The 25,331-nt window shown below is 40.3% G+C and overlaps 1 protein-coding gene across 2 annotated transcripts in view; it reads left to right on the plus strand.

Moving 5' to 3' along the window:
- Positions 1–25,331, plus strand: part of pard3bb (par-3 family cell polarity regulator beta b) — a 497,556-nt gene that overhangs the window by 339,938 nt on the left and 132,287 nt on the right. For both annotated transcript variants that reach the window (XM_033986829.2, XM_033986830.2), the window contains exon 23: positions 24,011–24,128. In XM_033986829.2, the coding sequence (XP_033842720.1) occupies positions 24,011–24,128 (118 nt within the window). The remainder of the gene's footprint in view (positions 1–24,010; positions 24,129–25,331) is intronic.

Raw genomic sequence — 25,331 nt, forward strand, 5'->3', positions numbered from 1 at the left:
CTTGACGTGGAGGAGCAGTGGCTCTACCGAACTTGGGGTTGCCGCCACAACAACCACCGCAGACCTTACGACCACAGCTACGAGTGGCTGCATGGACAATAGAGATTAAGAACATGGCCCACTCGGAATCCATGTCCCCAGCCTCCCATGGGAGAAGCTCTCCCAGAGGTATGAGTGCAGGTCTGTCTGGCTTCTTCCTCCGCCAGCAGATCCAACTCAGCACCAAGTGGTGATCGGTTGACAGCTCTGCAGCTGTCTTCGCCCGAATGTCCAAGACACATGGCCAGAGATCAGATGACACAACAACAAAGTCGATCATCGATCTCCGACCTGTGGGCTTGCTTATTGCCCCACAGCTCAGTCACCTCAATGTTGTTACCCACATGAAATCCCCCCAGGAGAACAACGGAGTCCCTAGTCGTTGCACTGTCTAGTACCCCTCCCAGGGACTCCAAGAAGGTTGTGTACTCTGCACTGCTGTTTGGGCCGTAGGTCGACATAGCTTAGTTAGTTAGTTTGTTTATTATTGTGTCTTGCATACAAAGAATGCCGAGCCCTTAAATGGGCTTATAAGACACCATTAACAAAAATACAATAGTCCAGATGTGTGATACAACAAACAAAAACAAAAAGAAAACAAAACAACAATAAACTCATTTAAACAAACTCATTTGCCGCTTCTTCCAGGCTTTACATAAAAATAAAACCAACTTATAAACATTAGAATTAAACAACCATTTCATTTTGCTGTCATCATCACACCAGAACATTTCAGGACATTGAGTGAACATTTCATCAAATAAAGGATTAGCAGTGAGAGACCTGTCCCCAACCCGAAGGCGCAGGGATGCGACCCTCTTGTTCACTGGGGTGAACAACACGAGGTGGCTAAGCTGTGGGGCAATAAGCGAGCCCACACCAGCTCGCCGTCTCTCCCGGGCAACGTCAGAGAAATGGAGAGTCCAACCCCTCTCTAGAAGTTGGGTTCCAGAGCCCAAGCTGTGCGTGGAGGTGAGGCCGACTATATCTAGCCGGTAACTCTCAACATTCTGTACAAGCTCAGGCTCCTTCCCCCCAGCGAGGTGACATTCCATGTCCCCAGAGCCAGCCTCCATGTCCAGAGATTCGGTCGCCGAGGCCCCCGCCCAGATCTCCTTTTGCACCAGCCTTCCATGGCTGGATGTGGTGGATCCATGGTAGGACGGCCCCACGATACTCCTTCAGGCTGAGCCCGGCCGGGCCCCCGTGGAGAAAGGCCTGGCCACCAACCACCCAACTCACCCCAAGGCTGGCTACAGGGTGGGGCCCCGGTAACCCCAGTCCATGCGACATAGTTGGCCTTGATCGTGTACTTGTTATGGAGGGCTTCTGCTCTGTACTTACTTTGTTCAATTTTATTTCCTTTATTGATGCATGTAGGATTTAGCAGCTGCCAATATGCTGCTCACTAGCGTGATTTGCAGCTATCCATAGAAGACTGTTGTGATGATGTTGACGGCGACGTCATTTTGTGTGTAAATTATAACATAATGATCCACGGGTGTCATAGATTATAACAATACAGCAGACACAAGCACAATAGGTCTTCTTTAAATCCACTACTTGCTATGGTGAAAGGCATCAAGAAGAGGTGAGCCTAATAGTTCTATTTCTATTTTATTCAGTTCTAACTTCTAGTTTGTTCTTGTTTAAGATTCAACATTTTAGTGAATGATAAAATGTTCAAAAAATCACACTGAAGTACATGTTCTGGAATTGGTTGCTTAGATTAGTTAGTTTGTCAATTGTAGTGTACTTTTTACTTAACAAATGTCTTTAATTAAAATTATGTCATTCTCAAATACCACGGTGTTGTCATATGGAAAGCAAGTGTATGGTTTCTATGGAAACTATTTTACCGTTAATATACTTTTACAGTGATATACATGATTCACAATGAATATCTGCCCGTCTCTGATTCAGAGACAAGACTTGCTTGTAACTACATCTCGACAAGCTGCGAGCCCCATTAAATACAGTAACAACAGCAGCCGTAACAGTAATAGATTTAGCCACATCAATATCAGCGACTTTTAATTATTGATGAAGTTATTAAGCTTTGTGTAAGTGAAGCAAACTGCAAATGCATTTACAAAGTGTGTTTACATCTGAGCAGGCATTAAAGTTTAAACAAATAAATCTCTTTGTAATGATTGTACCATCACATGCACAGTTTAGGTCTTTATATTTGGATCAATAATATATGATACCTGCATTGTTATGTGTAGTAACAATAAATCAAGAGCTGTATACAGAATGCTATGGCTGCACACTCTTAATTTTTTTTTATATATATATATATGTATATATATATATATATATATATATATATATATATATATATATATATATATATATATATATATATATATATATATATATATATATATATATATATATATATATAAAACTTACATACATTCTAATGCATCAGTCTTTCGGACCTTCAGATTTGTGGTAAATTACTTCTGTAGCTGCCCGGGAGTAGACTAATGAAAGTGTGGTTGCAATGAAAGTGTGGTTTATGTTAAAAGAACTCAGCTCCAACTTAATTACTCCATTAACCAACATTCTCAATCAATCAGTGTCTGAGGCAGTATTTCCAAGTAAATGGAAATCATCAGCTGTAATCCCAATATATAAAAACTGAGATATATTATTACTTTCTAATTACAGGCCCATCAGTATCATACCCACAAAGTCGCAGAGAAACTCATTGCCCAACAGATTATAGTACATCTCAACACCACATCATTTTCACTTCATCCCATGCAGTTTGGTTTCAGAGCTCAGCACTCAACAGAGACGGCTAATTGTTATTTTATTGAAAATCTCAAAGATTTACTGGATAAGGGTGGTGTGGTTGGTGCTGTTTCTCGACCTGAAAAAAGCTTTTGACACCGTAAACCATAAAATATTATTCACCAAACTGACCAAGTTTAACTTCTCCTCACATGCAATAAAATGGATAGAATCATATTTATCAAATCGATCACAGTCTGTCAGAATGGATAATTACCACTCCCCTCCCTCTGTCTACTGGTGTCCCGCAGGGTTCCATTCTAGGTCCATTGGTTTTCTCTCTGTACATAAATGACCTCCCTTCAGTCTGTTGCAATGTCTTCATTCAGATGTATGCAGATGATACAGTCATTTATGCACATTATGCAACTCAAGTAGCTGATAAACTCACACAATCCATGGCCCATGGCCCATGTCTCAGAATGGTTAAATCAGTCCTCCTTAAAGCTCAATGTAAATAAAACAGTAGCAATGTTCTTTTCTAAATCAAACATTACAAGTACTAGTTATCAGGCAGATGTTTTTGTGGCAGGGGAAAAAATCCAAGTTGTGTCAGAATTCAAATATCTTGGGGTCCTAATTGATTCAAAACTAACATTTAAATCACAAATCAAAAAAGTGTGCAACCGTGTAAAGTTTAACTTGTCCAATTTCAGATTCATTAGGTCACATTTATCACTGCAGGCAGCTAAAATGTTCATGCATGCTATGGTCCTTTCGCACATAACATAGTGTCTTACAACATGGTCACAGGCAAACAAAACAACACTAAAACCCATTGGATCATTATACAAACGGACAATCAAGATTCTAGATAAAAAACCTTCAAGACATCATCATTGCACCATTTTACAGAAGCATAAACTGTTAAGTTGGGAGAATGTCATTAAGTATTCAAACCTCTGTCTAATATATAAAATCATTAATGGTCTGTCATCCCCTCCACTCAATCAGTTTGTGAACACAAGAACCAGCTCTCAGAGGGTCACACGCGGGTCTTCCCGAGGAGACTGTATTGTTCCTCTGAGGAGAAGTGTCTTCGGTCAGAGTGCCTTCTCAGTTACAGCTGCACAGGACTGGAACTCGGTCCCTCAGAACATCAGAGAAATAAGCACCTATATTCTGTTCAAAAAACATTTAAAAAAACTGGTTCATAACACATCAAACATGTCTGCATTAACATTACTAATGACTCCCCCCTGACTAACCAGACAAACACTTGTGTTTTCTCCTGAGTTGGATGTTGTGGAATGGCTGTGGACTGTCTGTATAATGCCTGTGTTTTGCTTGTCCTTTCTGAACACTTTTGTTTACAGTGTTTGTTATATCTGTTTTTAATGTTTTTTTTCTATACTATTTGTAATTTTCACTTTATAATATTTTACTCTTGTTTTTAGGGAGACAGGTTTGCCATCTGTCCAGGGACAACAGATGAAAAATAGCCTTTTGGCTAATTCTGGTGCATTTGCAGCAATGCTATTAATGTACACTGTCCCTGTCAAATAAACCAATAAATAAATAAATAAATCAGCCCACCAGTCACTGAAAAACAATAGCAATAAGAAAATAATAAATTATAAATAATAACAAAAAATATTTTACAGGTGGAATAAATTGAACAAAGCTTAAAACAACAATGGTGCACAATGTAACTTTTCCGGTGAGGGTAACATTCTTGGCTTAGAGGTCATGCAGATGAACTGGAACTATTAGCGAGTGACAAAGTTGTGTCAAGGGTGAGTAATGAAATTTTCTCCTGTAAAATCTCCAAAACTGTAAAATGTGAAAAACTAAAGACCTGCTACAGCTTAACAAATAAGAACATGACAAATATAAAAGTCTACAACTCTGCTAAATAAATAAATAGTACAAAATATAGTTTGCACCTGACATCTAATACACGAAAATCGAGTTAACAGTTAACTAAACAGGGACACTGCAGGCTACACTCACCATCATCATTGATACAGACTTAAGACAAAGTTTAACTTTTCTCTCCTTAAATAGCATGTTTCTGAGTGTGTTGACAAAATAATAATTGTGGGGTGAAACAATAGCTCAACAGACAAAAATGAGGCAATACAAAGGAAAGAAACACATTTAGTCTGTTATGTTGTCTAGTTCTGCCTCAGTGCCACTGAGTCTGAGCAATAGAGGTCATGCATTGACATTTTATTTGAAAAGTACACCTCAACATTCTGTCAGGAAAGTTGCATATTACAGCATTTATGGTGTTTATCTTGCATGTATTAACTTACAGGCGTTACTGTGTTAAGTTAACAGGTCAAAACTGTGTCTCTCCACAGATGTGACTTGTAACTTGGCTTGGTGACGTCACGTCTCCTGCTCGTTTAATTATACCATACTTTAGTAAATTTGGTTTGAATTATAGTGCCTAGTAAAATATAGGCCTTTTCATTCTCTTGTTGACATATGCATTACATTTTTTTTTTGCTAGAGCAAACATAAACACAGACAAAATGTTGTATATCCAGTAGTGTAAATATTCAAACCTTGTAACCACAGTAGCAAATCCGCTGCCGACACTGATGGATCATGGGGCAAACCTCAACGTGTTATTAATGGGACTGGAGTCTTAATTATTAATGGCAGTAATATTAACAGCCCTGTCAAGATTCAGATTTTAAACATTTATGAAATTATTATTGGTGTGACAGAGCCTAGAAACATCTGTCAGCGTGTGAGGAATGGGCAGCGCTGAGAAATCATTCAAACCTATGACAAATGTGACCAAGGAGCTGGGATTCTGAAAGAGGAGTTTTGTAAGCTGTTTTCTGCGTAATTTTCAGAAGAATGGTTCAAGACAAAATACTTATTTTTAGGTAATTAATGTGATGAGATTTACTAATTGTGGCTCAATGAATAGAACATTTACCTACCCTTTGTAATTGTTTCATGTTCAAATTTTGGGACCAAATATTGGATCAATATTATTTGTTTGTAGTTATTATGCGATGCATACAGTGCAATGCTATATAACTCAACAAGTGTACAGTGGTCCCTCGTTTATTGCAGGGGTTATAATCCAAAAAATAACCTGTGATAAATGAAATCTGCGAAGTAGAAAACTTTATTTTTTATAATTATTATATCTTTTAAGGCTCTAAAACCAGTCTCCATACACTTCATACACGTTTCTCAGACAGGCATTAACATTTTCTCACATTTCTCTCTTGTTTAAACACTCTCAAAGTTCAAACCTTTGTAGAGTTCAAAAAATAAACACAGTATTATAGAACGAAACCAAATACTATACTCTACTGTAAAGCTAAAGCAGACCCCACCCGCACAATGGTTACAACCCTTTATGCATCCTTGTTAAACTTATTGCTGCTGTCGTCCTTATGTTATTTTCCTTATGCTCCTTATGTTCCTTTCTTTATGTTGTGTTTACATGAATATTTACAAGTCTCTCATGGACGCACCTCTTAGTCGCGCTGCTTTTTTGCAGTGCGTCTTCAAGTGTCAGAGCAGCGTGAATCTGGCATTGATGCAGCGCGTCTTGAGCGTTCAGGCGTCAGACGCTCTGTTCACGTGTCCTAAAGCTAAAAAAGTTTAACCTTTTTGCATTTAACGCACAGCATCAACCAATCAGAGACTATGCACCAGTGGCAAAGCAATGTCATTATCAAGTAGAAAGACATCAGCCACAAACTAGCAGCAACTTAACAGGCTTAAAGGCTAGGCTCAGACACACCGCCACAGAGCTGATCGCCTCCGTTGATGGGTTTTATGTAATAAATACATTAGTATTTTTTAAATCACTCTCTCAACCTGGTCTGCAGCGTTCACAAAGACACATGGAAAACAAAACATCCAAAGGCACTCACAGACCGCAACCAAGCTATGGACACACGTCAGGATGACGTGCGTCCAGAGCACAATGCACCTTCATACACAGTAAAAAAAAAGCATGCGAGGATTTGACTTCACTTACCTTTGAGCGCTCTGGTTCTGTCAAACATCAACATATTCACACAAAGTTGGTCTCATTTGTTCCATACAGGTCCAGAGAATATAATCCAGTCAAGAAATTATGTCCACAAAAAAAGTTAGATACTCCATGTCCAATCTGCTGCAGGAAAATGAAATCTGCTCTGTCACTTTTTTGCATTTCTTTTTTTCGATTTCAAGCATAATAAACTTCTGACAGCGCCAACTTTGTTCCTCAATGTGAAATAAACTTAATAAACTAGACGCATCTCGGACCCGGAGCAGTTTGTGGAAGCGAGTGAAGATCTCATGATGAGATTCAGGAGTAAAGGACCTTATGTTTTGATGGATTGAATCAGAATCAGAAGACTTTTATTGCCATCGTCTGTGAACACAGTTCACAAACTAGTAACTTACTGCGGTGATAAAGTGCAACATAAAACACACTGAATAAATATAAATACAAATAAGGGCATGCACAAAGTTAAAAAGATATGCTTAAAAATAAAATAAAATACTTAGAGGTAGAAAATATATACAACAACAGCATCAGAACAACAGTGCAAACGTGGCTTATTAAAGTGACCGGTATTATAAAGTGTCCAGTTTTGTGCAGACATTATAAAGTGTTCATGAGACAAACGGCAGAGGGGAAGAAACTGTTCTCATGACGAGAGGTTCTGGTCCCAATGGACCATAGCCTCCCGAGGGAAGTGGCTCAAATAGTCCATGTCCAGGGTGAGAAGTGTTAGCTGCTATACGGCCTGCTCGCCCCCGAGTTCTGGAGACGTACAGGTCCTGTAGAGATGGAAGGCTGCAGCCAATCACCTTCTCAGCAGAGCGCACAATGCGCTGCGGTCTCTGTCTGTCCCTGGCAGTGGCCCCAGCAAACCACACAGTGATGGAGGAGGTGAGGATGGACTCAGTGATAGCCGTGTAAAACTGCACCATCATCTGGACCGGCAGCTTGCCTTTCCTCAGCTGCCGCAGGAAGAATATCCTGTGCTGGGCTGATTGGATGCTGTTCCTGATCGGTAAGCGTGGTTTATTCTGCTATTGACTTAATTGTGGTCAAATATATCATGTGTAATCATTAGCATTAGCTAATGCCAATCTGTGCCCCCCCGACCAACACCAATCGTTCATGCACGCACCACTTGGGCGTGTCTTGCCTAACTGTCGCATAATAACTGTCAAACTGTACAATCATGTACAGTGTGTTTTTAGTTTCCAGTGTGTGGTTGGTTACATTTTGAAGTGTGTGTGTTTGTTTACTGTTTGCAGTGTGTGGTTTGTAAATATATATTAATTTTGACCCATACCACTTATATTTTATATACAAATACACATTATATATTGTGTTTCAATACAGTAATAGAGCAGCTAGGTGTGCAGATACAGATTCGTCTCAGTGTAAGCTTTCAGTAGAGCCCTCGTTAAGGTCTGTGGGTGGAAGCATTTCTTCCAAACGTTCTCCAAATGTCTCCATTTGGATAGGTTTGGAGAGGCCTGGACTTACTAATGATAAAATGAGTGTAAAACTCTCATTTTTATAGGTATTGTCCTCAAATTTGATATGTGAGTGGTCAACAAGATTTTCAGTTGAGATATAGTGTATTTTTGTCCCCAGCTCCTACTGCAGCTTTCTACACCTTCATTTTAACAAAAAAATTTAGGTGAGGATGAGAAAAAATAATTTTTTTTGTGTGTTCCAAAGTGTATAAATGCTTCAACATTCTTTATTAATACAATATAAAGTAATTTTCAACACAATGTTTTTTGGGTTTTTTTGTTGTTTTTTTAAATTTTACCATGTATTTGCCATGATTTGTACCATATAATATATAGTCATATATATATATAAGTCCATAAAACTGAATTAGTACTTCAAAGGATTATCTGGTTTTGATTCTAGTTTTTTCTTATCTTTGCTTTAACCCTTTAAGGACTGAGCACACTATGGGCCAGTATAGCTCACCTAGACTTTTACTCTTTTTTTAGCCATAAAAATCATGTTAGCAGAGGTATCAGAATTTACTGCATTTTTTCACACAACTACCTCTATTTTACACATCCATCCGTATTTTTTCTTTTACGCATCGAATAAATGACTGGGAAAATCCCCACAGCACCCGCACTCTCATTTGTCACCTTCGAGGGACAACAGAGGCAGATTACCGTAATGATGGTAAAATATTTAAATGGCCCCGTCTCTTCTTTGAGACGCCGTTTGAATTTACATGAGAGCACGACTGGTGGAGTTACGTTGCTGGAAAGTCCGTAACCACGCTCTATCGGCAACGATACGATCCAGCGCTATAGGGTTAATTAGTCTCATATTTAAAGGAGCACTATGTAACTTTTTTTTTTTTTTTTTTGGTTGAGCATTCATCATATGCTTATCTTCATGGAGATGTTGTTTTGCTTGAAATGTTTCATAGTATGGCATTATACTTTCTGTCTTTCTTTTTTTTCCCCAATTATAGGTTTTTTATTGCTCTAAAAGACATGGAAAAACATGCATTCTTACCTTTATGGGTATTGTCTTTCCACAGATCTGACCTGTAACTTGACCTGGTGATATCACACACTTGTCTTCGAGGATAGATTAATTTAATGCCATAGTGTCGAACAAAGCAATAAGAACAGACAAGTATATAGCGCACCCTCTCCCAGAAAAGTTATGTAGTGCACTTTTAACTGCATCTCTATGGATATTTTAGCCAAAGAAATATCCCATTATCATCCAGGGCAAGAGCTAATGCTATAGCAGCCGACAATGTTATTTTAATGAGCGTCAGAAGTGGTACATGCTAGGAGTACTTTTTCACGACCTGCTTGTCTGTGGGAGGCTAATCGATAGCATCCTCATGGAAAAGCGGTGTGGGTGTGTACTCTTATGTCTTTGTTTATCATGTTTATATTCCACCTCAAGCCCGACCCGCGTTCTTTTATGTCCTGTCATAAATCCTGCAAAGTACTCTTTACATTTATGAGCGTGTAGGTGTGCAACTGCCCTGGTCTAAATGAATGACACCAGGCTATGCTCGAGCTGCATGGGATTTTATGTGCTTTAGGCATGTAACTGTCTTTGTTCTTTCGGTGTGTTGACTAGTGTTTTATGAAATATTACTCTTTTTAGCACATCTTTCCTCACAGTGTCCCATTTAGGGCTGTAGTCAACAGAAGAAATTCTTGTCCACTATAGACATACCCTACCAAACAATTAGTCGAATAAAGTTTTCACTATCTCTATTATCCGTCCATGTATCTAACCCAAACTGCACTCACAAGACCCCATGCTCACAGGAGTATATGCAAAAGCGAGAAATACATGACGAAAAATACAAAGAAACATCAAGTAAAAAGGAACATTAAACTCATGATTCACTCTCAAATTGTTAGCTTGCACACTCCATACCTTCTCCTTTCTGCTGTTGTTGCTGTATCTTACCTTGTAATCTAAATAAACTAATTACTCTTGTCTGTTACAAATTTTGTACAAAGACAACATCAACCGATTAATCGACATGACAGTTTAGTGCTCTTCAGAGATTATCTGAAGATCTAATATTTTGTGTTCAAATCATTAATTGCTATGGAAATGGTTGTAACTTTTCATCATTCTGAAACACATGGATATGCTCCATAAAATGAACCATGCAAGTGAAGTTGTTTGAGCATTTGGCCGCAATAAAGATGGGGTATCCAACTGTAAATTATTGTAATTTATTAAATTCTGATTTCCCCCATAGAGTGTATTGTAATATGTAATGTGATGTAATGTATGTAATGACAAACCACTGCATGCTGCCTGTACCTAATAATAAAGTATTTTAGTTTCTTGAGACCCTGGAAGTAGCTCTGATTGGCTCCATTTAGGCGGTCCATTCCAGTTTCATTTCATTACACAAAGAAAGTAGTTCTAAAGCTGTGCACGAGTCTGAAAATGAATGCATGTGAAGAATAAAGATAATGCGCGAAAGGGTTTGTGAGAACTAGGGATGAGTTGGTCATACTTAAAAGCCTCTGTTCTCCTCCTGCAGTGTGAAAATCTGGTAGCCCAGCATTAAGCAGAAAAGCACAGAATCATGATAGAACCATCTTTTCCTGATTTGTCACATTTGATTCTAAAAATATTTCATTATTGGGTGCTACTTTTTAAACTTCAATTTCATGTTTCTGTACACATACAGACATACCCCACAGTGCTAAACCCTGGTCTAAACTGCAGTGTAGTGACTCTATCAGGTGAACCTAAGCCTCTTATTCCCCTCCACCCCTTTTGGCTCAGTACATCTCCGTTACTGCTGACACTGCTCCCCTCAGCTTCCACACACCCAAAACTAGATTATACTTTCCCCTAATGCACCTCTCTATACTTCATACAAATGTGACTGCCTTCCAATGCCACTCCAGTGCCTTGGGTAGAAGAGCTGATAGGAAAAAATGAACTGAAACCAACACGCACACACACACTATATAGTCTAGCCACGTCCAATAAGTTTCCCTGCATTTTCTTAATTACACCGAGCTGCTACATTAAAGATAGATGAGTAGATTTTAACTAAAGGTATTGCAGAGGTAGTGTGTGTCAGCAGCTATAGTTTAGACTAGATTTTATCTGTGAAATGGGACAGGACCTAATGTTTTAATGCAGCAGAAATGGCACTGTCTTTCAGCCTGTGGACATAAAGGGAAGGGTCAGAGAAAGGACATGGCAAGTTAGAATGGTAAAATACAAGTCAAGGTAAACTAATGGTGAGGAGACCAGCTTTGATGCACTGAATACAAAAGAGAAGCAGGCTCACTGAAAAATGGCATTTAATAAGCTTTGGAAGGGGTTATGTAGACGCTGTATTATTCAGTTGGAGAAGTTTACAGTGAAAACTATGTTATTACCAATGTCAGAAAATATTGAACTTGATTAAATTAATAATAATTAAGAAAAAATCTCCAGGGGTATGGGATCCAGGGGCCTTTGCTAAGGGCTGTCCTGTCCCTGTATGATCAGAGCAGGAGCTGTGTTTGCATTGCCGACAGTAAGTCAGACCTGTTCCCGGTGCATGTTATACTCCGCCAAGGCTGCCCTTTGTCACCGGTTCTGTTCATTGTATTTATGGACAGAATTTCTAGGAGCAGTCAGGGGCTGGAGGGGGTCCAGTTCGGAAACCGCAGGATCTCATTGCTGCTGTGTGCAGATGATGTCCTGAAGGCTTCATCAAACCAGGACCTGCAACATGCACTGGGGCTGTTTGCAGCCAAGTGTCAAGCGGCCGGGATAAAATCAGCTCCTCCAAAGGTGAGGAAGTGTCCAGGGTGAGGGAAGTCTGGGAAGACTGCTACCCTTGCAACCCAGCCCTGGAAAAGTGCAATGGATGGATGGATTGATGGGTATTATTCTTGTCATGTAATCACTTGGGTATAGTAGCAGCAGTAGCTGTAGTTATAGTAGTAGTTGTAGAAGTATAGTTGTAGTGGCAGTTATTGTAATAATGCTTTGTAGTAGTTTTAGTAGAATAGGTGGTAGTGTTAGAGGTAGTAGTAGTGGGAGTAGAGCTAGCAGAAGTAGTGGTAGTATTAAAGCTTTGTAGTACATTTACTTTTCTTACAGAATTCAACTACATCACTCCTACTGATGAGTAAAAATCACAAAGAAATGCCTTCCTCTTTTTTGAACGAAATGTCAAACTCTAATTTTCTCCATTAATCTAAACTAGTTATTCTGCCCTCCCTAAACGACCGTGAAGTTTGGCAGATAGCGAACAGACTTGAAATAAAGAAGTTGAAGTGCTTTTCTTTGCTTCAATTTATTTTTAACTGTAAAACTGTAAAACAGACACAAAAACATAATCAGTCTCTGCATACAAGAAACAAAAGGCACATTAAAACATGACTACCGCTAACACGGGTTAGCAGTGGCTAGCTACTCAATTGAACTGGTAATGACCATGTAAAGTCCGCTAGCAAGTAGCAATTAGCATGTGTAAAAACGCAAACGCGATCTAATTAACATAACAATAGGGCTAAATGGAAATCACATTTACACAGAACAGGTAATGAACTTACAGGCATATGTTCCCTTTAACTCTGCAGAAGATATTTCAACACTTTTAAACATGAACTGCAGCTCCAACTCGTAGCTTGCAGAAGGAACATGGCTGCTACCTCAACTTCCTTCACAAAAGACAAAATGCAGTATGACATACGCCCACCAGAGGGCAACGTTTCCCCACCTGTCCTTAAAGGGACAGCACACTCCCCGCCTGGTATAATGTATTATACCACCATTACAATTTATCATTGCGAAACAACAGAATTACATCTGAAATTGGTCTCAAGTAAATCTTAGCAGTACCTTGTCTAGAAACTTTTACTTCAACTTTACGAACTTTATTATCTAGACTAGGCAAAGTTTTCACTACAAGGGCGAGAGGCCAGTCCATCCTTTTGCCCTGTGAATCCCTAAGCAATACAATATCTCCAACTTGTAGATTGTCCTTTTCTGTGTTCCATTTTCTTCTCGGTTGTAGTGTTGATAGATAGTCCATTTTCCATCGTTTCCAGAATGCATCTGCTAGTCCTTGTACTCGTTTCCAGTGTTTGTTGGAGAGGTCATCCATGTCAAAGTCTCCTGCAGGGGGAGCAAGAGAGTCTGTTTTTTGGGTTAAGAGCATGGATGGGGTGAGAGCCGCAGGAGATTCTGGGTCTGAAGATACTGGCACCAGTGGTCTTGAGTTCATAATAGCAGTGACTTCTGCCATCAGAGTGGTAAGCATTTCATGAGTTAAAGATGGTATTCTTGATTTGAGTAGGAGAGCATCCAGAATACGCCTTGCGATGCCAATCATCCTTTCCCACACGCCACCCATATGTGACGAGTGGGGAGGGTTAAAGATCCATGTGCACTTGTTGTCCTTTAAGTACGTTTTTAAGTCAGGATCATCTGAGTTGAGGTTGAGCTCTTTGCACGCACCTATGAAGTTTGTTCCTCTGTCTGATCTGAGCATTTTAACTGGGCCTCTTAGTGCAGTGAAACGTCTGAGTGCATTGATAAAGCTTGCTGTAGTCATGGATTCGATTACTTCAATATGCACTGCTCTGGTGCTGAGACAAGAAAAGATAAGAGCCCATCTTTTACTTTCAGCATGACCTCCTCTAGTTTTGCGTGAGGTCACAGTCCATGGGCCAAAGGCGTCTAAACCGACCCGCGTAAAAGGTGGTTCAGGAGTAAGTCTGTCTGAGGGTAACTGGGACATTTGTTGTGTTTCTTGTATGCCTCTTAGCTTTTTGCAGGTGACACATTTGTGTATGACACCAGACACAAGTCTTTTTCCTCCAATTAGCCATAATCCTGCTGATCTGACAGCACCTTCCGACAAATGGCGCCCCTGATGGGCAACTTGTTCGTGATAATGTCTTATTAAGAGAATGGCAACATGGCTTTTTGGAATGATGAGAGGGTGTTTTTCTTCAAAGCACAGCTCAGCTGAGGATGTGCGGCCACCCACTCTAACGAGTCCATCTTTGTCCAGAAATGGAGTTAACCTTTTGAGTGGACTTTGTTTTGGAAGTTGTTCCTTTTTTGAGAGGCATTGAAGCTCTTTTACAAAACAGTCTTGTTGCACAGCTTTTATGATTGCTGTTGTTGCTTGCACACTGACATCTGTGTTACTTGTATTGTGTTGTGGAGGTTTTGACATGTTTTTTGCTTTTTTGATTAAATTAGAAACAGCTCAGACTGCCGACATCCAAGTGGAAAATCTCTCACATCTGTTAGCTCCGAGTTTGCATTTTCTGACATTTGTACTCAATGTTGTGACTACAGGACGGATTTCTTGATCTGTGTCGGGCTGCACCAACTCAAAACTTGCCTGATTTGGGTAGCTATGATGATGCTTTACCAGAAGCGTGGGTCCGGAAAGCCAGTTGGTGTCTTTGAGAGCAGCGGCAGCAACTGGACGGGTCCCATAGTCTGCAGGATTTTCTTCAGTACTGATGAAGTGCCACTGGCTTGGATCAGAGGACTTTCTGATTCTCGCGACCCTGTTAGACACATAAACATGGAAACGACATGAAGTGTTGTGAATATAGCCTAACACAATTCTGCTGTCAGTATGGAATGTCACTTTGTCAATGTCAGTGTCTATTTCATCTCTAATAAAGTCTGCCATCTCCACTGCTAACACTGCAGCACAAAGTTCAAGACGTGGGATAGTGTGCGCTGGGCGAGGGGCCAGCTTGGATTTACCCATAATGAAGCCTACATGAGAGTCACCGGAAATAGATACAGTTTTCATATAAGCTACTGCAGCGATGGCAGTGTTTGATGCATCTGAAAAGACACAGAGTTCTCTGTATTGTGTTTCTGTAGACAGCGAAACAGGGATGTATGGTCGAGGGATTTGTAACCGTTCCAGTTCTTTCATGGAGTCTCTCCACATTTTCCATTGTTCTTGTTTATCAGCTGGGAGCTCTGCGTCCCACTCGTACTGCTCAGTTGAAAGTTCTCGCATTATGCTTTTTCCTCCTAGAGTCACTGGTGCAGCAAATCCTAAGGGGTCAAACAGACTGTTAACTGTAGACAGTATACCTCTTTTCGTCACAGGCTTTTCTTCTTGAGATACACGAAATGTGAAACAGTCTGACTCTAAGTTCCATGAGAGACCTAGACTTCTTTGTAGGGGCAACGGATCAGCACTTAGGTTCAAGTCTTTCAAATCTTTGGCTCTGTCTGATGGGGGGAAAGCTTGCACAACATCATTACTGTTAGATGCCACTTTGTGTAGCCTGACGTTGGACTCGGCTAGCATTTCTTGTGACGTTTGCAGGATTTCAATGGCCAGTTCTGCAGTGGGAAAAGATGCAAGCCCATCATCAACATAGAAGTTGCGAATGATAAACTCTTTTGCCTTTGGGGTGGAATTTGCAGCTTCAAGGGCAGCACGGCGGAGACAGTATATGGCTATGGCTGGCGAGGGACTGTTCCCAAACACATGCACCGTCATCCTGAACTCTCTGATAGGTTTCTGTGGGTCGTTATCTTCAAACCACAAAAAGCGCAAGAAGTCACGGTGTTTCTCACTGACTGTGAAACAGTAAAACATTTGTTGAACATCAGCTGTGATAGCAATTGGTTCTTTGCGGAAGCGGGTCAGGACTCCCAGCAGAGTATTGTTCATGTCAGGTCCACTGAGAAGCGTGTCATTTAGGGAAACACCTTCGTATTTGGCGCTGGAGTCGAACACTACTCTTATTTGGTCCAACTTTTGTGGGTGATACACACCAAACATGGGTAGATACCAACACTCCAGGTCTTCTTTAAGTGGAGGGGCTGGCTCTGCTTGTCCTGCATTGAACATTTTTTGCATAAAGTCAACAAAGTGTTTCTTCATTGTGGGTCTTTTGTTCAGTGTGTAATGTAGTGACAAGTCTTTTCAGAGCTTGAGGTTTGTTGTTTGGGAGGCAGCACCGTGGTGATCTGAAGGGCAATGGGGCAACCCACGTGTTGGTCCTGTCTTTGTACACATGTTTATCTAATATCTCTATAAAACTTTTGTCTTCTATGGAGAGTGCAGGTTTGTCATCATGTTGCGTTCTCTGAAATACCTGGCTGCCAATATTGTCTGTTTCTGGATCAGGGGGATACACAGAGGCATTGAGGTTTGCATTAGGAGTTGCGTTGCCCGGACCCTCTTTTACTTGGATGACACTGTTACATGGGCTGAAAACAGTAGCGCGTCCATTTTGAAGAATGTTTGTTCTGTAGACATTGGTGGTTTTTGTTTTATGCTTTTTATCAAGACAAACCTCTCCCACAATGACCCATCCGAGGTCCAGACGTTGAGCATATGGTTCATTTCTGTGTCCATTGTGTTGTTCACGAACCTTATGCACTTGAAGAATGTCTCTGCCTAGGAGGAGGAGGATGTCTGCCTCTTTGTCAACAGCAGGTATTTTATTTGCAACTGCTTTCAGATGTGGGTAGTGGATGGCTACTTCTGGAGATGGGATTTCTGATCTGTCATCAGGTATCATGTCACATTCTAGGAGAGCAGGGAGAGGGACCTGTACTGAACTGTCCAAAGGTTCAATTACAAAGTTCTTTGCAAGCCTGCCTGTGACTTCCATTACACCTGCACAAGTTTTTAGAGTGTATGGCTCTAACTGTCCATTGACTTTGAATATGTTGAAGAACTCACTTTTTGCTAATGAGCGGTTGCTTTGCTCGTCAAGTACTGCATACATTTTGACTGCTCTGTTAGGCTGGTCAGCAGGGAACACTTTTGCTAAGCATATTTTAGAGCATGATCTTGGGCTGAATGCATTGCCACATACCTCAGTACATTTAGATGTCACATCAATCGCACCGGTCTCTTTTTGCTCCCCGCCATGATCTTCAGTGGCAGCAGGGCTCTCTGGTTTTAGTGGAATGGGTTCTGGATGAAGTCCTGTGGGGTGGTTTTCGCTTCCACACTCAACGCATTTTACAGGCTTGGTACAAGCTTTGGCCATGTGGTAAACTGAGGCACAACACTTAAAGCAAATGTTCTCCTTTAGAATGCTTTTCCTTTCCGCTAAAGACTTGCTTTTGAAGAGCCGACATTTTCTTAGTGGGTGAGGCTTCTGGTGGAGAGGACACTCCTTTTCTGGATCGGTGTTATCTTTGTGAGGTACCTTTTGGTTTGACCGTATTGCAGGTGTCACATCTGTTTTTCTCACTGAGACGGGGGTTTGGTATTTTGGCTTAAATGTCTTTTCTGTTTTAATGCTCATTGTATTGGAACCTGTGACACATGCGAAGCTAGGGTCGTTACGGGTCTTAGCTTCCTCATTGATGAAGTGTACAAAGAATGAGAAAGGGGGATATGGGACACTCTTATCTTTTTTTATACCTTGAAGCAGCTGTGACCCACCTTTCCTGAAGATGATACGGCAGTTTGGTTAGGATAGGGTTGACACCGTGTGCCGTGTCCAAATGGGAGAGCCCAGGAAGGAAGCCGTTTGACTTGGCACCCTCTATTTCTGTCAAAATGTCTCCCAGCTCTCTCAAGCGTTGGTTTTCCCTGTTTGACATTTTTGGGAAATCTTCGATTTTATTGAGCAGGGCATGTTCTATTATTTCAGGTGCCCCAAAACAATCTTCTAATCTTTGCCACACCATGTGAAGACCTACTCTGGGGTTAGCTATGTAGGCGGCTCTGATGCGTTGAGCTTGTGCAGCGGACTGAGGGCCAAGCCATTTGGCAAGCAAGTCTAGCTCTTCTTGTGGTGACAAGTTCAGTTCCTGCACTACATTTCGAAAGGAGGATTTCCAAACCCAGTAATTTTCTGGTTGGTCATCAAATTTAAGTAAGCCTGAGCTGACCATTTCTCTCCTCATGAGGTACTTGGCTAACCCTGTGTTGTAAGTGGGATTACAATCAGGTCTGGGTATAGTAGCCTGGGAATAGTGGGCTGGATAACCACTGAGCTGTTTTGCTGTGTAGGGATTGTCATTCCTACTGTACTGTATCGGACTGGCATCTACTGTTGGTAGTGGTTGAAAGCCTTGACTTAGTGAGTGGCCACAGAACTCAGTATAGTCGGTTTTATTGTTCTCTTTGGTGGGCAGTGCTAGAGGATCGGTTTTGATTGGCAGAGATGTATCAGGTAGTTCCATCTCTTCACGTATTTCTGCTTGTTGTTGTATGTAGTCGACTGTCCTCTGCTCTGGGTCGAGGGGTAGCATGGTGCCTAGTTGGGGCCATTGTGGGTCTGCGTCCTCCTGGATACACGATTCCCATGCTTGAGCCTCAGCTATGGCTGCTGCAACCTCTTTTTGTGACTTGAGTAGGTGCAGGTCTGCATCAAATTCAGCTTTTTTCTTTAATATTTCAGCTTCCTTTTGTGCATAGGACAGTTGTGCCTTAGCGGCCTCTGCTTTAGCCCGAGCTCTTGCAATGGCGACGGATGAGCTGGTATCTTGGCTAGTCCTGGTCCACCTTGACCGGGTCTCTATAGTTTCTTCTAATGCCTGGTCTTGAGGAGTTGCCATGGCAATTGCTGTGGTGTCTTCTTGATGGAGCTTCTTAGGATGATATGCCTTTTTACTATTCTGCCCTCCCTAAACGACCGTGAAGTTTGGCAGATAGCGAACAGACTTGAAATAAAGAAGTTGAAGTGCTTTTCTTTGCTTCAATTTATTTTTAACTGTAAAACTGTAAAACAGACACAAAAACATAATCAGTCTCTGCATACAAGAAACAAAAGGCACATTAAAACATGACTACCGCTAACACGGGTTAGCAGTGGCTAGCTACTCAATTGAACTGGTAATGACCATGTAAAGTCCGCTAGCAAGTAGCAATTAGCATGTGTAAAAACGCAAACGCGATCTAATTAACATAACAATAGGGCTAAACGGAAATCACATTTACACAGAACAGGTAATGAACTTACAGGCATATGTTCCCTTTAACTCTGCAGAAGATATTTCAACACTTTTAACCATGAACTGCAGCTCCAACTCGTAGCTTGCAGAAGGAACATGGCTGCTACCTCAACTTCCTTCACAAAAGACAAAATGCAGTATGACATACGCCCACCAGAGGGCAACGTTTCCCCACCTGTCCTTAAAGGGACAGCACACTAGTGATGCAACAAATCAAATTAATTTGGCCAGCCTTTCGGTGACCTACTCTGACCCTTGTGTTGACAGTGTTATAATATAGTGGAAATGTGGCAGTATTTCTTATTTGGCGTGATAAATTAGCTTCAGTCAGCTGCATATATTTGTTCTTATTTCCCATTAATTTGAAAACACAGCACAGTTTGTTTTTTCTCCGAATGACGCACATTGGTGGAGTGGATATATAAACTGTATGCTTGGAGCTTAATGTATATGTGTCATATAGAAAAATAAATAAATACATTATATATATATATATATATATATATATATATATATATATATATATATATATATATATATATATCTTACCAGATATTTAATGTTCAAAATAATAAATTTTGTTTTTATGCAAATATTTACAGGGGCAACAAAAGAATGGGAAAGTTGAGAAATTCTTAAAATACACCTGTTTGGAACATTCCACAGGTGAACAGGAATTGGAAACAGGTGAGTGTCATGATTGGATATAAAAGGAACATCCCCGAAGGGCTCAGTCATTCATAAGCAATGATGGGGCAAGGTTCACCACTTTGTGAACAACTGCTTGAGCAAATAGTCCAACAGTCTAAGAACAATGTTTCTCAAGGTACATCCATCCATCCATTTTCTTCCGCTTATCCGGGACCGGGTCGCGGGGGCAGCAGTCTAGCAGGGACTCCCAAACTTCCCTCACCCCAGACACGTCCTCCAGCTCCTCCGGTGGGATCCCAAGGCGTTCCCAGGCCAGCCGAGAGACATAGTCCCTTCAGCGTGTCCTGGGTCTTCCCCGGGGCCTCCTCCCGGTGGGACATGCCCAGAACACCTCCCTAGGCGTCCAGGAGGCATCCTGAGCAGATGCCCGAGCCACCTCAGCTGGCTCCTCTCAACGTGTAGGAGCAGCGTCTCTACTCCGAGCTCCTCCTGTGTGACTGAGCTCCTCACCCTATCCCTAAGGGTGTGCCCAGCCACTCTGCGGAGGAAACCCATTTCAGCCGCTTGTATCCGCGATCTTGTCCTTTCGGTCATTACCCAGAGCTCATGACCATAAGTGAGGGTAGGAACGTAGATTGACCGGTAAATCGAGAGCTTCGCCTTTGGGCTCAGCTCCTTCTTTACCACAACGGACCGATACAGCGACCGCATCACCAATCCGCCTGTCAATCTCACACTCCATCCTTCCCTCACTCGTGAACAAAACCCCAAGATACTTGAACTCCTCCACTTGGGGCAGAGACTCACCACCCACCCGGAGAGGGCAAACCACCTTTTTCCGGTCGAGAACCATGGCCTCGGATTTAGAGGAGCTGATTCTCATCCCAGCCACTTCACACTCGGCTGCAAACCACCCCAGTGCCTGCTGCAGGTCCTGGCTCGATGAAGCCAAGGTACAATTTCAAGGAATTTAGGGATTTCATCATCTACGGTCCATAATATCATCAGAAGATTCAGAGAATCTGGAGAAATCTTTGCACATAAGGGGCAAAGCCAAAAACAAACTTTGAACGCCTGTAACCTTCGATCCCTCAGACAGTACTGTATTAAAAACAGACATAAATGTGTAAAGGATATTACCACATGGGCTCAGGAACACTTCAGGAAACCATTGTCAGTTAACACATCTCCAAGTGTTAGTTAAAACTGTACCATGCAAAGCAAAAGCCCATATATCAACAACACCCAGAAATGCCGCTGGCTTTTCAGTGCCCGAGCTCACCTGAGAAGGTCTGATGAGTCCACATTTCAAATTGTTTTTGTAAATCATGAAGGTTGTGTCCTTCGGGCCAAAGAGGAAAAAGACCATCCGGATTGTTACTGCCGCAAAGCAGCATCTGTGATGGTATGTTAGTGCCCATGACATGGGAAACTTGCGCATCTGTGAAAGCACCATTACTGCTGAAATGTACATACAGATTTTGGAGCAACATATGCTGCCATCCAAGCAACGTTTGTTTCAGGGACATCCCTGCTTATTTCAGCAAGACAATGCCAAGCCACATTCTGCACATGTTACGACAGTGTGGCTTCGTACTAAAAGAGTGCGGGTACTAGACTGGCCTGCCTGCAGTCCAGACCTGAAGCACAAAATACTACAACAGAGACCCCGGACTACTGAGTAATAGGATGAGCATAGGAATCCTACTGCAAAGCTTCAACATTTAGTGTCCTCAGTTCCCAAATGCTTATTGAGTGTTGGATTGTTGTTAAAAGGAAAGGTGATGTAACACAGTAGTAAACATGCCCCTGTCCCAGCTTTACTGGAACGTGTGTGTGTCTGTGTGTGTGTGTGTGGGGTGTGTGTGTGTGTGTATGTATGTATGTATGTATGTATGTATATATATATATATATATATGAGATAATATGGCCAATATAGTTGACTGTAGTAAAATATACAAGTTTGTATCTAATATGTCAAAAATACTAATCCTATTTAAATTGGTGACTTCAATCTAGAATAATAATCTCACTTTGGGTAGTGTTGACTTGCAAATAAACTTGCTTAAAGGTACATTATGTAACTTTTTGGAGGAAGACGCATCACCAGCTTGTCTCTATAGATATGTTTTGTCTGGAATTTCCCATGTTATGAAACATCTCTTTGGTGACTAGCAGATGACACTAGATCAAGTTTCAGTTAAGATCTACAGAGAAGTACACTAGTTACTCTGGAAGTCTCTTTGAAAATAATAAAAGACAAAAACACTTTAGAAAAAGTTTCATAGTGCACCTTTATAATTGAAGGGCCGATATTGCACCATATTCTATTATGTTGCTGTTTCTTAATCAAAACATACCTTGGACTTGTGTTTTGTTTCATTCACACATGTTTAACACACAAATCCTGCATATTTAGGCTAGTTCTTCTCTTAAACAGAAAACACTCTGTTCCACCTGGTCATGTCATGTAAAAATAGGAAGCGTTCCACTGTATTTCAAACATCTTCAATAGATTTATTTGGATAATTTCAGCCCGAGAATTTCCCGTCTCTACTAAACAAAGCTAAAAAGCTAGGTAGATGTTAACTTGAACACTACCGCTTCATGCCATCACAAGGTGGAACAGAGCATTTTGTATGAAACAAAGCACAACTCCAGGCATGTTTTAATGAGATAACAACATTCTAACATGGCTTAAAACTCAGAAGAGTCAAGTTTGCATAATATAGGACCTTTAAGATTTGATTTAGTTGAATCTCTGCTTAATTGCTTATTGGAATATCCAGTGTGTTCCAAGGCACAGCATGACCCAGGTTGTGTTAACAAGGCCAAAAACATGTTCCTGTTTAGTTGAATGCAAGTTGTGTTACTGCTGTTTTCCTTCTGCTAGTTTCATTAGTTAATTACCGCATGATGGATTTTTCTGCAGTAGTTCATTGTGTTTTGGTCTGGTAATGAGAACGTCTCCTTTAGCTCATTAGTGCTTAATATTATCATTAAGTTCAGCTGCTTCTATAAACTTTAAACAAAAAAGAAAAACATAACTAACATTTAACCTTGTGTGTTTGAACTGAGTGGGTGGATCATAATAAATACCATGTCTTATGAAGGCTGCATTCACACTTGCCCTGGTTTGGTCCTTGTTTAATCCTGATTTTCACTCATGATGTAGACCATGTTTGGTTGTGTTATCTATATTTTGTCACTCTGAAACTCATGGATTGTTCATGTTTTAGGTTCACAGTGTTTAAGCATTAGTTTACTTGAAGTTGAATTGTTCACATACACTTGCTATTTGCTTTACTATTTTTGTCTGTAATGGGGCGTATAGGCGATAAACGAGAATATTGAAACTACTACAGTCCACTGACACAATAACTCTATAGAAGAATTAAAAATATCTTAAATCTTTAAAATATTATAAATGTAAATTTTATAAAAATTTTATTAAAAAAAAAACAAAAACAAAAAACTGAACATGAACTGAAATAGTAAATAAATAGCTAAACTATTCAATTTGTAATTAGTTTATATATAATGAGTCATAGAAGTAATTTATTCAACCATCTACAGCTCAAATCTTAGTATGAGTTTTGCTCTAGTACATGTAAGAAGTACTCACAATAAATATTGACCCTCAAAAAGTGTTCTGTCTAACAGGTAAGAAATGATAAGTTGATATAGTAATTATTGTGACAGGCCTAGCTGGACAGTTAACTAAGTTTGAATTGAAATCAAGATTCAGACATTTCTAATTGTCAGTGATCAGCTTTGGTCTTGTTAAACAAGAGGTCCAAGATCAATGCAGTTTGGAGTTCAGAATTTGGAGGAAGTAATGTGAAGTAAAGTTTTAAATGACAATTATTAAAAGTCTGTATTGATTATGTTCGCAAAATTAAAATCGAAAGTAATTTTATTTGTTTTAGGAAGCCAAAATAAAATTGGGAGTCACGATTGATCAATATGATGGGGGAAAAACGTGATTACAATTTTTTGCCATAACGTCCAGCCATAAGTCAAAGGTTGAACTCAAGAGATCCCAGTTGTATGGAAAGCAAACAGTAATCAGTATTAACAATGAAGAATTTGCTATATTCACTGATTTGTGAATGTTTTTGTGTTTCCAGTGTGGACAGGATTCAGCAGCTGAGGAGGGAGTACCAACAGGCGTGTAGAGAGGGGATGGTGCCTCCATATGAAGATCTGGACCAGCGACGAAGAGCACATGACAACGACCCACAAAGGGTAGGAAAACAAAGCTAGGTCAACTTTTGTTATTAGCAGAACTTGGATTAAATTAACATATATCTTTTTAGATCCATGAAAAACAAACAAAATAAGTGGTTTAGTTGTGGTCTAGTCCAGGTTTAGTTGCAAGTTCACCCTGGGCTCAGACTGCGTGCGGTGCAGATCTGGTGCATTGGCTGGAATATCGCATAATTAAAAGTAATGTCATCTCCGGATTCCAATTGTGACCAGATTATATTAAAATAGGTAAGGGTAAACCTTGTTCAAACTTGGTGTGTCAAAAAGTTTGCCCACCCCTGTACTAAATAGTATTTTTTTTGTTTTGTTTTATTTTTTTGTGTGTGAAAGAACTCCTGGTTAAGCGAGAATCCCATTTGTCTAAATGAAGAATTTGAGAAAAATATAGTATAAACTATGTTTTGTTTTGTTTTTTCAAAATGTGTTTATTTGGCTTATACAGAAATTGTACAATGTACATTATATAAATAATGAGAAAGTAGAAAGGTATTCTGCACAATCTCCTTTTATAACACAGTGATACACACAAAAACAAAAACACCACACTAACATTCTCCATCCAAATGACAAAAAAAAAAATGCAGTTACCCGTCCTGACTGTGCATATACATACATACACACATAGATACATGTATATATGCATACAGATAAACATACACATTGAAGTGAGAACCCATGAAACTAGATGACGTAGGAGATGAGCAATTATATAAATAGCTAGATAAATTTAGGGAAAGAAAGGACCAGAAAAATAAAAAGGGTTAATCAGGAATAGAAGGGAAGTTAATTTGTTGTACTATTTGGAACAGTGGATGCCATATTTGTACAAACCTATCAGAGGAGCCATGAAGTGTCAATCTTATCTTCTCAAGTTTAAGAAACTATAGTACATCCCTAAGCCACTGTATAAATGTTGGAGGCTGTGGGGACTTCCATTTTAATAAAATTACCCTCCTTGCGAGAAGGGTCATATAAGCAAGGGAGTTCCTCTGGGAGTTAGAAAGAGAAGGTGGCCCTACAAAAATCCCAAATAAGGCACTCAAAGGATTTGGGTGAATTTTCTTGCCAATAACACTTGAGATTATTGAAAAAATTTCAGTCCAATAACCATAGAGTTGTGGACATAGCCAAAATGTATGAAAAAGGTTTCCCGTAGATTGTTGGTACTGGTTTGGATAAGCA

This window comes from Periophthalmus magnuspinnatus, chromosome 21 (assembly GCF_009829125.3).
Source record: "Periophthalmus magnuspinnatus isolate fPerMag1 chromosome 21, fPerMag1.2.pri, whole genome shotgun sequence".
Classification (NCBI taxonomy): Eukaryota; Metazoa; Chordata; class Actinopteri; order Gobiiformes; family Gobiidae; genus Periophthalmus; species Periophthalmus magnuspinnatus.